This window comes from Ambystoma mexicanum, chromosome 2p (assembly GCF_040938575.1).
Source record: "Ambystoma mexicanum isolate Mex_15411 chromosome 2p, UKY_AmexF1_1, whole genome shotgun sequence".
NCBI lineage: Eukaryota > Metazoa > Chordata > Amphibia > Caudata > Ambystomatidae > Ambystoma > Ambystoma mexicanum.
Window position 1 is genome coordinate 282,849,462 of NC_090923.1, and position 12,658 is coordinate 282,862,119.

At 47.7% G+C, this 12,658-nt stretch overlaps 1 protein-coding gene across 5 annotated transcripts in view; it reads right to left on the reverse strand.

The window, feature by feature from the left end:
- The window catches only part of PFKFB4 (6-phosphofructo-2-kinase/fructose-2,6-biphosphatase 4), a 632,962-nt gene that overhangs the window by 151,079 nt on the left and 469,225 nt on the right, over window positions 1-12,658 (reverse strand). For all 5 annotated transcript variants that reach the window (XM_069643565.1, XM_069643564.1, XM_069643563.1 and 2 more), the window contains one exon: window positions 11,018-11,147. In XM_069643565.1, coding sequence (XP_069499666.1) covers window positions 11,018-11,147 — 130 coding nt within the window. The remainder of the gene's footprint in view (window positions 1-11,017; window positions 11,148-12,658) is intronic.

Here is a 12,658-nt window from a genome sequence, read left to right on the forward strand (position 1 = left end):
AGAACTGACACGCGGAGAGACTCATCCCAGACTTCCAGCAACTTGGGAGCCAGTATAGCAATGTGTTCTTGGTAGAATTCCGCAGTGAGTCTGTCCGGGCCCAGCGATTTACCCTTAGGCAAGTCTGAGACAGCTCTGACTATCTCGTCCAAGGTAATCTGGGAGTGCAGTTGGTCTCTGGTGGAGGGGTGGAGTGGGTATTTGGTCAAGCAACTCCCGCATGTGGTGGTCAGTGTGCTCAGTGGGTTGACAATATAGGGACATGTAAAAGTCAGTGAAGATGACTAAAATCTGTTTTAGCACTCCTGCTTCCCTGGATATGGACATCCCCCTGATATCTGCTTTGAAGGCGTCCCACCTGACCCCAATGGATGTGGCCTGGGGGGTGTTCTGTTCGAAGAAAGACTCAATATCGGCCAGTATATCAGCCTTGAACACAGTGTCCTTAAGGGCCTCAGATTTAAAACACCACGTGCTGAATGTCGGGACAGGCGTTCCCAGTTCCACCGATATGGTAATCGGGGTGTGGTCAGACAATGTGCGAGTCAAAATCTGTGCTCCCTCTACCCTGCCCATCACTTCACTTGACACTAGGAACAGGTCTATTATGGAGGATCTATCGTGGACAGGGGAGTAATAACTGTATTTGCACCGTTGGGGGTATAGTGTCCTCCAGACATCACGGATGTGGAGTGTCGTTATGTGGCTGTGTAGCCTGCGTGCAGCGCCGGACAGGGATCGGGTGGTAGTGCCGGTCCTGTCCAGGTCAGTGTCCAAAATGAGGTTCATGTCCCCTCCCCCCATATGATCTGAGTTCCAACGTAGCCTAGCAGTATGGTTGCCACAGTATCCACAAACTCCGGGAAGTCCACATTAGGGCCGTAGGAGTTCACAAGCAGGTACTCGGTTTACTATAGTGCAGTGCAATGTGACATATCGTCCATCGGGATCTATATAGCTCCTGTGTAATACAAATTTAATGTATTTATGGACCAACGTCAGCACACCCCTGGCTTGGGTGGAGTAGGAAGTGAAGTACTGTTGGGGCCCCAAGATGGTGCCATGTTCCCCGCCAGGCGGCCATTGGAGTGCGTTTCTTGTAGGAGCAATATTTTGCAGCCATGTCTTAGCAGAGGCCATGATTTTGCAAGCCTTAGTATGGTTACTCAATCCCCGGACATTCCAGGAAATTATGGTAGTGGGCATTTCAGTTATTTAGGGCACATCCCAGTACGCGCGTCGTGGCATGCGTTTGTAGATTGCTTGGTCACAGCTGAAGCGCTTCAACATAGCGCGTTCTGGCAATCTGCCTCCGCCTTTTAAAATATAACTCCCCAAGACCCTCCCGCCCCCCTCCCTCCCTCAACATACAGCAACTGCCGGTGGCGCCCAGTCGCTCCCACATCCGCCCACCCCCAACACCCCTGAGAACATGGGTGTCATCCCAAGGCCGATCCCAACATGGACCAACCACCTTTTGGCCCAACAGGGGACCACATCAACTAGGAATACGAACATAAGGTTGCAACTGCAGTGGGGTGCCCCGTTGCAGTGTTGCCAGTGCCACAAAAACAACGTAAGTACTGGGGTACCGCAAGGGTACGCGAGTTCGGCTTTGTAGGTCCTTAGAACGTAGTCTACCCTTAGAGAGCATATGGGCCAGCAGGCGATGTCCTACATGAGTAACTCAGGGCAGTAGTTCCGATCAGCTCAGCTGGAGAATAAGGAGATATATAGGAGAATGAACCAGTATCGCTTTGCGGTTGAGCTGGGTGCCGTAGAGCGGCTTCATAGTTAGGGCGTGCAGAGTAATAGCTCAAGTGACAAGACTCCAACAAGCTAATAGCTTTTGCTCTTAAGAGGCAGATAGGAGTCGGAAAAAGTAATTGTCCATGTCGTCCTCATGAGGGACGTTGAGAGGTATCTGAGCTTCTATAAACTTCACGGCCTCTTCGGGAACTGTGAAAAAGTACAGATTCCCCTTAAATGTGAACTTCACCCGTGCCCGAAACAGTATCGCGTAGGGAATGCTTAGTTCTCGCAGCATCTTCCTGACCCCTAAAAACTGGCTCCCTCCTGCTGTACCGCCACAGAGAAGTCAGGGAAGATCCCAATTGTCTGGGAGCCCAGACGCAGCTCCCCCCTTTTCACGGGACAGGCGAAGGATGAAGTCCCTATCCCTGTTATTGAGAATTTTTGCGATGATAGGCCTGGGGAAGTCGCCGGGTGCGGGGCACGATGCCAGGGCACGATGAGCATGCTCCACAGTGAAGGGGAACAGATCGGGGTTATCTAGCAGATCTTTTAACAGATCCTCCACCGCTAGCTCCATGCAGCCCTTGAGTGCATTTTCAGGAACTCCAATTATGCGCACATTGTTCCTGCGCGATCTCGATTACAGGTCATCGCATTTGGCTTTAACCATTTTCATGTCTCGACTAAGGGAGTTAAGTGTCCTGAAGGATGTGTAGGTTGTCTTCATTGGCACTTATACATGTTTCACCTCAGTGATCCTGGTGCCAGCGTGGTCCACTTGGGATTTGAGCGACGTGATGTTACCATTAATATAGAGTTTCTCATGGAAAGAGGCAAAGTTCTTGGTCATGGAGTCCAGTACAGGGGCCAGGACAGGTGGGGATGAGGTGAGATCATCTTGATTAGTGGATGCATGGCCCTGGTCCGATTTAGGCGTAGCTTTGGCAAATTTATCCATAGCTCCCACTTTGCTGGCGCCTCGGGATCTGCTGGACTGGCTCTAGTTGGATGTGAGGTGTTCGCCGCTGGACGGTATCAAGTGTTGAAGCGCGGTGGCCACACTAATGGGGTTCACGAAATATTACAGACAGCGGTGATGGTGGAGTACATAACACCGTAGGGTGCAGATGTATCGTGGTGATAGTTGGTGCTCTGGTTATGCACCAGCATGAGGAGTGGTTGTTCAAGTGTTGGCTCGCCGACCGGGTTGTGTTACGCAGATCCTGCAATGGCGGTACAAAAGCGAGAGCCAGCAGGGGAGAGGTATGGGCGATCCCGGCCCCTCACACGCACAGCAGGGTGTCTCTTGGTAGGTGAAGTCTCAGTTGGGGAGCCCTGTGTGTAGGAGCAGGGTTCGGCGCCCCAGGCAATCAGGCGTAAGACACTTCCTCAGGCACAGGGCCACCCCTGTGCAGGAATGGAGGCTAGCGCCTCAGCTCAGACCCATATACAGCAGCTCGGGGGCGGTCGTCGCAATACCAAGATGGCCTCTCACATCGCGGTGGGTGATTGAGGTTGGTGCAGTAGTTGTGCGCCCTATGCGGAGAGGAGTGGATGTTCCAATGCGTGTTTCAGGTCAGGCAGAGGCTTGACGCTCAAGCGCTGGTGGTGTAGATGGGAGGCAACAGGGGAGAAGTATGGGTGAGCACGGCACCACCACCCATCTGGCCGGCCCCTCCACAGCTGATTAAGTCGCGAGGGAGCCCTGCGTGCCAGTAACAAAATGAGGATCTGCTCCCTAGGGTCCAGAGTCCCCAACAGTGGGGACGTTGGAGCTTAGCGCAGGCAGCCCCTCCAAGAATCAGAAAAGGATGTGCCTCCCCCTGCTCAGTAGAAAGAGTTGTGTAGAGAGGCGGCAGAGCTATTGGGGCACAGTTGAGAGAGTACCCACAATGTTCTATGGGTGGATCCCCAGCACCCACCGCTCAGCCTTCGGGGTGGCTTTGCCCGTATCACTCTTGGCATCCAGTGGAGGTGATGGAGCACCCGCCCGCGCCGCGGCCCCACCCCCCAGCCGCGTCCGCTCAATCCTCGCGGCACCAGTTCTGAGGCAGGATAGGCAGCAGCCCAGCCCCCACGATGGCACTTCGCCCAGGCAACGGCCGCCCGCTTCTGCGGCGGCGGGGGCCAAGGCAAACAGACAGTCAGGTCCCCAGGGCAAGTCGCACAGGTAGAGTGTGTAGAGGGAGCCGCAGGGAGGCTCCAGCACTCCCCTCGAGGCTTAGCAGTCAGCCGGATCAGCGGGCCCCGGCGGTGAATAAGGCAGTTAAGCAGCGCGGGGCAGCCCCGGGGCTCCAGGAGTTGCAGGATGTCTCTGAGGCAGGGGTTCCACCCAGCACCACCCCGGCAGTCACATAGGATCAGGCAATCGGGCTCAATAGTGGCACGGCTCCAGGGTGTACACCGTAGCTCCCCCAGGGGCGATGCTCAGGCGAGCGAATGTCTGCAGCAATGATAAGCAGGGCAGCGGGCGGTCTCACCCACAAGACCACGCAAGGCAGGCCGCACAGAAGGCAAAGTGTCAGGCGGCTGCAACTCGGGCCCCTGATGCCGATTTTGCCCAGGATCACAGGTACATGGAGAGGAGGGCGTCAGTAGTCAGCCCGTAAAATGATGGCCGGGAGCACAACGGATGTCTGCCAATGTTTGCAGATGAAGGCAGGCAAACACGGAGCTCACAGGCTAAGCAGCCATTTTCTGGGCTGCTCAACAGCGCCCACTAGGCCATACTTTTATGGTTCTATTTTTATTTTTCAGACAGACCACCAACCCCAATCTACTGTTCCCAAGAATAGTGAAGTGAAATTGACTTTACTTACCTTTTCTCTTTGTAGGTCCAGCACACACCATTTTATGTACAGTGCTGGGGGTTACTTAGTAGCCACTTTTCCTACCTACTCATACATCTTTTATGTTACCCTCACTACTTTAAATAGCTGGTGGCAGTGGTTTAATTTTCCTACCATTGTGCTTTTCAACCGCAGGCTGAATCCTCAGCTGCAGTATAGCACCCATGGATTTGGTCAAAATGGCCCTGGGCTTCTTTTTCGCCATTTTCTGTTTGTGAGGTCTTTTTTGGGTTTTACTCTGCGCGCCAAGCCAGGTTTGAGCCCTTTGTTCGTTTTGCATTTGGCGGGCTTCAGTACTGACCCGCCTCTGGCACCAGTGTGTCTGGAAGGGGAGGAAACGAGGGAGGTTCCAGAAAATACCCTGTCCGTCGTCTTTAGAATGCCTGACTGCACCGAGTCCTGATTGGTTGGCTGGCTGTCCTTTCAGGACAGCCACCCTGCTGTTTGAGTGACAGCTAGGCTGTGCATGAATGGGAGAAACCTGCTCAAAAGTTGAGGGTTTTGGGACTGAAGACAGTCGACCACTGGGAAGAACAACCCGACGAAGAAACCGTAAACAAACTTTACTGCATCCTCCTGGACCTTTGAATTGCCCGGTGAAGCCCTGCTGCTGTGCTGAAACTCTTTTCTGATTGACAAGAGAAGCTCCGGAAGGGACGACTTCTTCCCTTAGATTAGTGGGACTAATTAACCCAGAGACGAACTCCACTGGACTACCTTACCCTACTGGCTGTACTTCTTTTCTGCTGCAGGAACCGAGCACCAGGGGTCGAGCTTCCCTTTGTAGTAGCAGAGTTAGGTTTTAAGTCCTTGGGGGTATACATTCCAAAGCGGTTTGAGGATAGGTTTGTTGATAATCTGCTCTTTTGGGAAGAGGGAACGGGTGGACATTGGGGAAGTGGAAGATTAGGTCTTTATTGTGGATGGCGAGGCTGAACTGCATCAAAATGATGCTGCTCCCCAATTATTGTTCCTCTTCCAAATGATGCCAGTGGTGGTCCCAACGGACTTTCTCTTGAAGGTGCAAAGGGAGTTTCTGCAATTTCTTTGGGATGGAGTGTTGGGAAAGTTTTAAATATCAATGATAAATCTTCCTGACCTGTGTCATCCCCAGAACTTTTTTGCTGGAATGGTAGATTATTTTTCCCTATACCTCAGTGGGTGGGAATCTTTTCCCACACTCAGTCCTTTACTGTTTTTATGGGTGTCGTTTTTAACACTCTCCATAGCATCTTTTACAAGTTATACTTTTTGACAAGTGTTTGGCAATAAGTGCCTATTGTTGCTGGGTTGCCCTAGGGGCTCCCCTTTTAACTTTCTCTGGCTGACCTTATGAGAACTACAGTTCCCAAGGGTAGAAAGGATCTTTGGATACCTTTTTCATTTTATTAATTGAGACCAGCACCCCCCACCTTATGTGGAGTGCTGGGGAGATAGGGAGTATCCTCTCTTCTCATTTTAAATGCAACATTTATGTTACAAGGACAAGCTTGCCTTTAATGGCTGGTGGCAGTGAACCTTTTTATTAATTTGGTGCACCTTTACTGCGGCTGTTTACACAGCCCCGGTAAAGGCACCCATGGGTGCCAATTTTTACAAAAATGGCCCGTCTTGTTTTTCTGCCCTTTTAGTGTTCCTTGTCCTTTCTTGTTCCTTCCGACATCCATGGTGGGAAATTCCTTTGTGTGATTGTCATCTTAGGCGGGAGTGCCCACACAGGCTCCAGCGTGTCTGAAGGCAGGAAGCGAGGGAGGAGTCCAAAACTCTGCAGCCCTTTGTCTTCCAGCCCGAGTGCGAGATTCCAGTTCAAACTGGAAGGCTGGCTGCCTTGAAAGGATTGCCAACACCCCCAAGTTTGAATGTTGCAAGGCTGTTTGATTGGCTGGGTCCCTGCATAAAAGTCTGAACCTGGAAGCTGAAGAAGTAGTTGAGCACTGGAACGAAAAACTAAGAGTAAGATGAAGAATACACGGCTGAAACGATTTCCAGAGACCAGCAAACCTGCTGTGTAACCGGAGCCGGCTGTAGCCCTTCCTTCCACTCGACGTGGGGACTCTGAAAACAAGGACCCAGAGCCTGGTGTGACCCACTAGACCCAAGACCTGCCTTTCGTGCCATCTCACGCTGTGCTGCGACCTTGAAGGGCTGCAATAACCCATTACCCTGGGCCCTCGAGACATTGTGCAGTGCACACTCTTCCCAATTCCGAATCTCGCAGAAACTTTATGGGTATCCTGCTGGATCTCCAGAGGCACGATTCCAGTCCGAAAAATCCCCTCCGAGTGCTGGACCTCGCAAATGACGAGAATTCGACCAGCAATATTCAGGTCCACTTCCAGCTGCTGAAAAGGGCTCCAAAATCCACAGAACCATATCCAGCAACGAGCCTTCACAGTTGATCCCTTCTGCAAAGTCTCTTACAAGGTCTTGTTTTCAGGCACCACGATAAGTAATCCACCGACTGGGTATTTTGCTGAAGATCCTGAAGTCTTCCTGCTGCAACTCTTCTGTGCTGAGGTACTGTGCTGGCTGAGGTATGTTATTTAACTTCATCCATGGTGATTTCTGTATAGCTTGGGGGAGTTTGCTGTGATTGGTAGATGCCTCATCCAGTTCACCCAGACCCCTGCGGAATCCACGCAGGGGGTCTTCTCTGAAGCCCCTGGACCCTCAACCAACTCTAAATGAAAATACTCACCTGTTTGAACAGTCTTACTTAGGAAATCTGACTTTTGCTACTTAAGAACCTATCCTGCTACTGCCTGTTGGACACTAGACCCTAGTGACCTCCCCTTCTGCCACTGAGAACACTCATGCTACAAGAATAAGGGAAAGACTTTTGAAGGATTGGGCCTTTTGCCTAGAAAAGAGAATAAGTGTATAAAAGTTACTTACTTGTAAAAGAGTTGGATGGTAACGAGAGAACAGTTACAAAATGTATTACTTATCTTAGAAATGTAATGCCATTCTAAAAAGTAGATACAGGTATTTTACTCACCTGTGAATTGGTTGTGCCCCTTTGCCAAAAATAATTGTTGGCTTCACTTAACTATGTCTTTCAGAAAATTAGAGTGTACGTTTCCCAACTGGGTCTTGCTTCCCCCGACTTGGGGTTAGCCTGTCCAGAATAAATCTTCATTAGGTTTTACCTACCTAAAATAACCTCGAGTCATTCATATACAGTAACATTGAGTTTTGCTTTCCCTAGTCTGTTTTAACAGACACAAAAAGAGCCTTAGGTTTATACCTGCCTCTAAGTTGCCAATAGCTCCTGTAAAAAGTGCATAGGTTTTACTTACCTTGAGTATAACTTATCCTAAATGTTATTACTCCCCTTAGCCTGTGAACTGAAAAGCAATTTTAATTGAATATTACACCCCAAGGTCCAACTGCCCTAGAATAACTTATCCTGAATCAGAGTTACAGGTTTATACTGTTCCTAGAATCGGTTTCACAAGATCTGAAAAGTATATTGTCCAGTTGACTTACTATGTGATTTCTTCCAGAGCGTCACGGTACAACGGATAGGGTCTACTACCCTGGTATTACTGAAAGTAATATAAAAGTAACTATTGGTTTTGGACTTCCCTAGAACTCCCGTTAGGTGTTCCAAATAAGTAATATATGCGTCGGTCCGTGTACCTTCAATCATAGTGTTTGTGTGATTATATATAATGTGATAGTACATATTTCCGCAAGATGCATCTGGGCTTACTTGTATTTAAATAAACATTTTTTTTTTTTAACAATACATAGTGTTTGTGTTTCTTTGGACCATTTGTATAAAAATTTCATTTGTACTGATTCTACAGCCCTCTCACCCTCCTAAAATAAGCCTGTATGTTCCGTCAACATGACCATGAACTCAGGTGGTACAGCCTTATACTGAGAGTGGAGTCTTGTACTGTCAATTGAATGGGTTTAGGAAGCCCTTCGTTGGACTTCAGAAAAAATGACACTTTTCAACATGCGCCTATTCAGTTTTATTTGCATTGATGTCCTTCGGTTTACAGCTATTTCGGCCTAGGGGTCTTTTTCAAAACAGGACATGAACCCAACGGTGCATAACTATTTCTTGCAACTGGGTAAGGTAGTGTTCATAGATAGTTCAGTCCCGGGTTAATCCCTTTGCTATTCTCTCATAATTAGGGAAAATCACAGCCTTCCCATACCACCGTTATTGTCTGCTAGAAATCCAGACTTCATTTTTAACCTGTACACTAACAGTGGTATGGGAAAAATGTGATTTCTCAAATTTTTTGTGATTAAGGGGCTAACTCCAAAGACGCCTCATATGTGTCAAAAGTCACAACTTGACTAATTTAACAAATCAAAGGAACTCATCCTGGTCGCAGAGAGATTCTCCCTGAATACCCCAGGCTCAGTCTTAAAATTCTTCAGCAAATCTGCCCTAACCGTCAGAGCTACGTCTGTTTCACACCAAGCAAGCCTGGTCCGTGTGGACCAGCTTGGGTTATACAACATCTAATGTTGATGCTAGGACTCGGGTAAAGATTTTTGCATCTACATTTATAGCGAGATAGGGCGATAGGATGTGCACCGCATCAGATCTTTCCTCTCCTTCAGGATATCAGGAATGATATCCCTCGAAAATGAGGGGAGAAATTTCCCCTGCATCCATGATGCCATTAAAAACCTTTACCAGCTGGGTGCTAGGAGGTCCACACAACTTGTAAAAGCCTGACGTGAGGTGAAGCTGCCCTTCGCAACGGAAGATGAAGCATGTCACTCATGAAGCAAGAATAGAGGCAACGTTGGGATTCTGTGTTAACCAGAGCTTTAAGACACTAACCTCTAGTACATACTGCATTGGTAACTCTCACTAAAGGTGCACACGGATGTGAAAATGTGACTGCCACCACATAAATAGAATGTTTCAGACTAGCATTACATAAGTGGAACAGCACACAGTTAAAATTAATCGAAGCATCTCAGAGACAATCCTAAAGATTGCTAGGAGTTAAGCAAAAAGGAAGCCATAATTTTACATTGCAATAATTGGCATTATTTTAAATGAAATGTAAACAAAGATTAAAAATGTAGCCTCTATCATTCCCACAAGAAATCCACTGATGACCCCAATAACTCCTCTTTCTATAAACCAATCTACCTCCTGTCACACCCCCTCCCCAGATTACTCGATAGAAAGTGGTTTCCAACCATATTGTAGACTACCACAAGTATCTCTTTCTGCGATTCCCTCAAATCAGGTTTCTAGTGCAAACCCTCCACTGAAACGTCTCGTCCACATTTCCAAATGTTTTACAACTGCTCACCACTCGGTCATCCTCATCCTGCTAGACTCTTCCCAGACTTCAGCACCATATCGGCCCTGGGGTCCATTGACCCCCCTCTTTCACACAATATTGGGTGGCCTCCTTTTCTCTCCAACTGGGCTTTCTCCATCTCATGGAATTCATCGTGGGCACCCCAAGGATCAGTCCGTAGCTCACTTCTTCACTCTTTGCACCTCCTCCCTGGATCCATTCATTGCATCTTTTGTCCGTACACCACTTTGATGAGGACACCCAGATAGGTTTCTGCTTTCCCCGTCTCTGAATACATCAGCAGCTGCCTCTCAGCCATCCGCCACTGGATGGCTCTAGGTTTCCTGAGAATAAACTCTTCCATTCAGCCATTTCTCCTTCCCAGCAATGCCAACCCCACTATACCATTCTCATCTCCTTAACCAAAGGCTTGGAATTCTTTGGCAGCAACCTATTCTGCCCAATCTCACCCACTACTCCAAACAGCGATCTCTTTTCTTGTGCTTAGCAAACTTGATTACATCAAGCCTACACCTCATGGTCTTCCTCTCTACTCCTCTCCCCTAAATAAAGTTCTCAACTTTGCTACAGGTGCCCTGCACAAGCTAACACGATCGTCCCACGGCACCACCATACTGCAACATCAATCTCTAAATTCCTGCCGGCTACGAAGCTAAACATGGACCTGCTCCCTCCCCCCTTGCCGACACCCTCTGTCCCATACCCTGTGTACCTTCTACTTGCCGCCTCCAAAGGGACGTCCCCCAGACAACAATTACTGAATCATTAGAATAAGGACAAACACCTTAATAAACAAGGAAAGCGCTCTTCCCATCCCTGCACACCCCCTCTCCAACTCGTCCTGATATAACCCACCTCATGTCCCACAAGCATGTAATAAGTACACTTATCACATGTATCGGCAGTAAGCCCCCATTGTTTATCCCATTTATGATTGCAGCTAATCTAGGTATTTATACTAACCCTACATAAACTTTCACTCTCACATCAACCTACTACTGTACAATCATCCTACCCAGGGAATGCTTCCATGCCACTTATGTACATTTGTTTGAAATGTCATTCCTATTGCTCAAAAAATTAAATACAATTAAGGTGCTGTACCTGCGGTCTTGTCCAGAAAGTATGCAAGCAGGCAGCGCATTACAGCTTGGTGACAAATAACAAGCACGTTCTCCTGTCGCTCCAGCTCCATGATTACCGGCTCCAGCCTCTGAACAAGGTCTTCATAGGACTAATGGAAGACAGAAGAGAGGTTACTCAAAAACAGAGAATTCCCTTTGTTGTGCAAGAATATTCTATTAGTGCACTATTTTCCATGTAAAATAGCCACAAACGTCATTTGTAACGTGCCACTGTGCATGTACAATTTTATGGATCAGCGCAATGGTTTGAAAAAAAGAGAAAAGAAAAAATAGCACACCAGCTATTGAGATCAATTCCGCTGGCTGCATTTTTCTAATAAATCACTTTCTGGACAGACCAGAACTTCATCAAATTAAGTACAGCAAATCTGTTAATTTAACAGTGGTCATCCAAAGGATTTTACCTAGACAAACAAAAGCAAGGAAGAACAAACATTAGATGCTGGATAAAACAAGCCAACTAATATGTAGTTTAAATTCTATAATACCAGCTGGCAGTCATCACGTAAACACCAAAAGCAGAAAAACACGGACAGCTGCTTGGTGGGGCAGGGAGGCGCTTAGGGGGATATTTTATCAGATGCAAAAGTAGTGGGGATTGTGTGGAGTGGAATGCAAGCAATCTGGCATTTCAATGGGTGGATGGTAGTTGTGCGCGAGTGGTGGGTGCAATCTGACGGTCATGTTCAAATGGAAGACAGCAGCAGCCCAAAAGCATTACTACCAACCCACACAAGTGCACAAAACCCCAAACAATGAACAGGGAAGCAATCTTCGCCTGAAATGGTTTTGTGGGATTTGCTGTTTATTTGAACGGCCTGCATTCATTCTGCTACAACAGTGTTGAAAATGGACAGCAAACCTTGGCTTTTTTAGTCCAAAAACAACTGCAGTCTCGATTCCTATAATGCACACATTACAGTGATGTTTGAATATCTTTTCTTGTATGCCTCCAAAATGTATCATAGCATAATGCTACTTAATGGCAAGACTGGGCAATACATGCTGCTTTCCACAACATTAGTAGGACTGCAAGCATTTAACCACGAAAAAGAGCTTGCTAGAGCACAGATGGAAAGGGTTCATGCTTTCAACTGTTCTGGGAGAAGTAACTGGAGGCCACAAGAAGCTACATTGTCAAGTATTCCCCTCCCCTTTACACCTGGGTTAATGTGAGTTTAGATCACTGCTACACAGGAGGATGAATACTGCCATACACACGGTTACTGATCAAGTAAAAACAAAATGGTATAAACCAAATGCCTTTTGCATTGATGCTAATAGCGGAAGAAGAGCATCTGCCCCTCACACAAATAATACTTTAGCTTAGCCTACAGTTTCGTTCTCATGAGATTCTGCATCAAGTTGCCCCTACCCAGCATGGACTCTTCGGGTCAATACCTGCATACACTGAGCCAATGTGTGGGCTGCTGTTGTACTCATTTGAGATCTTGTGTTCTCTGAATTAATTCGGCACAATCGGATTACATCGTTTTCATTAGATGAAATGCACCTTGCTAAATTGGTTGCCACATGTAATTCATCTTTGTAATCTTCCTTGAAATGTATAACTTCTAGGTGGGTCACTGTCCCCTGGCTC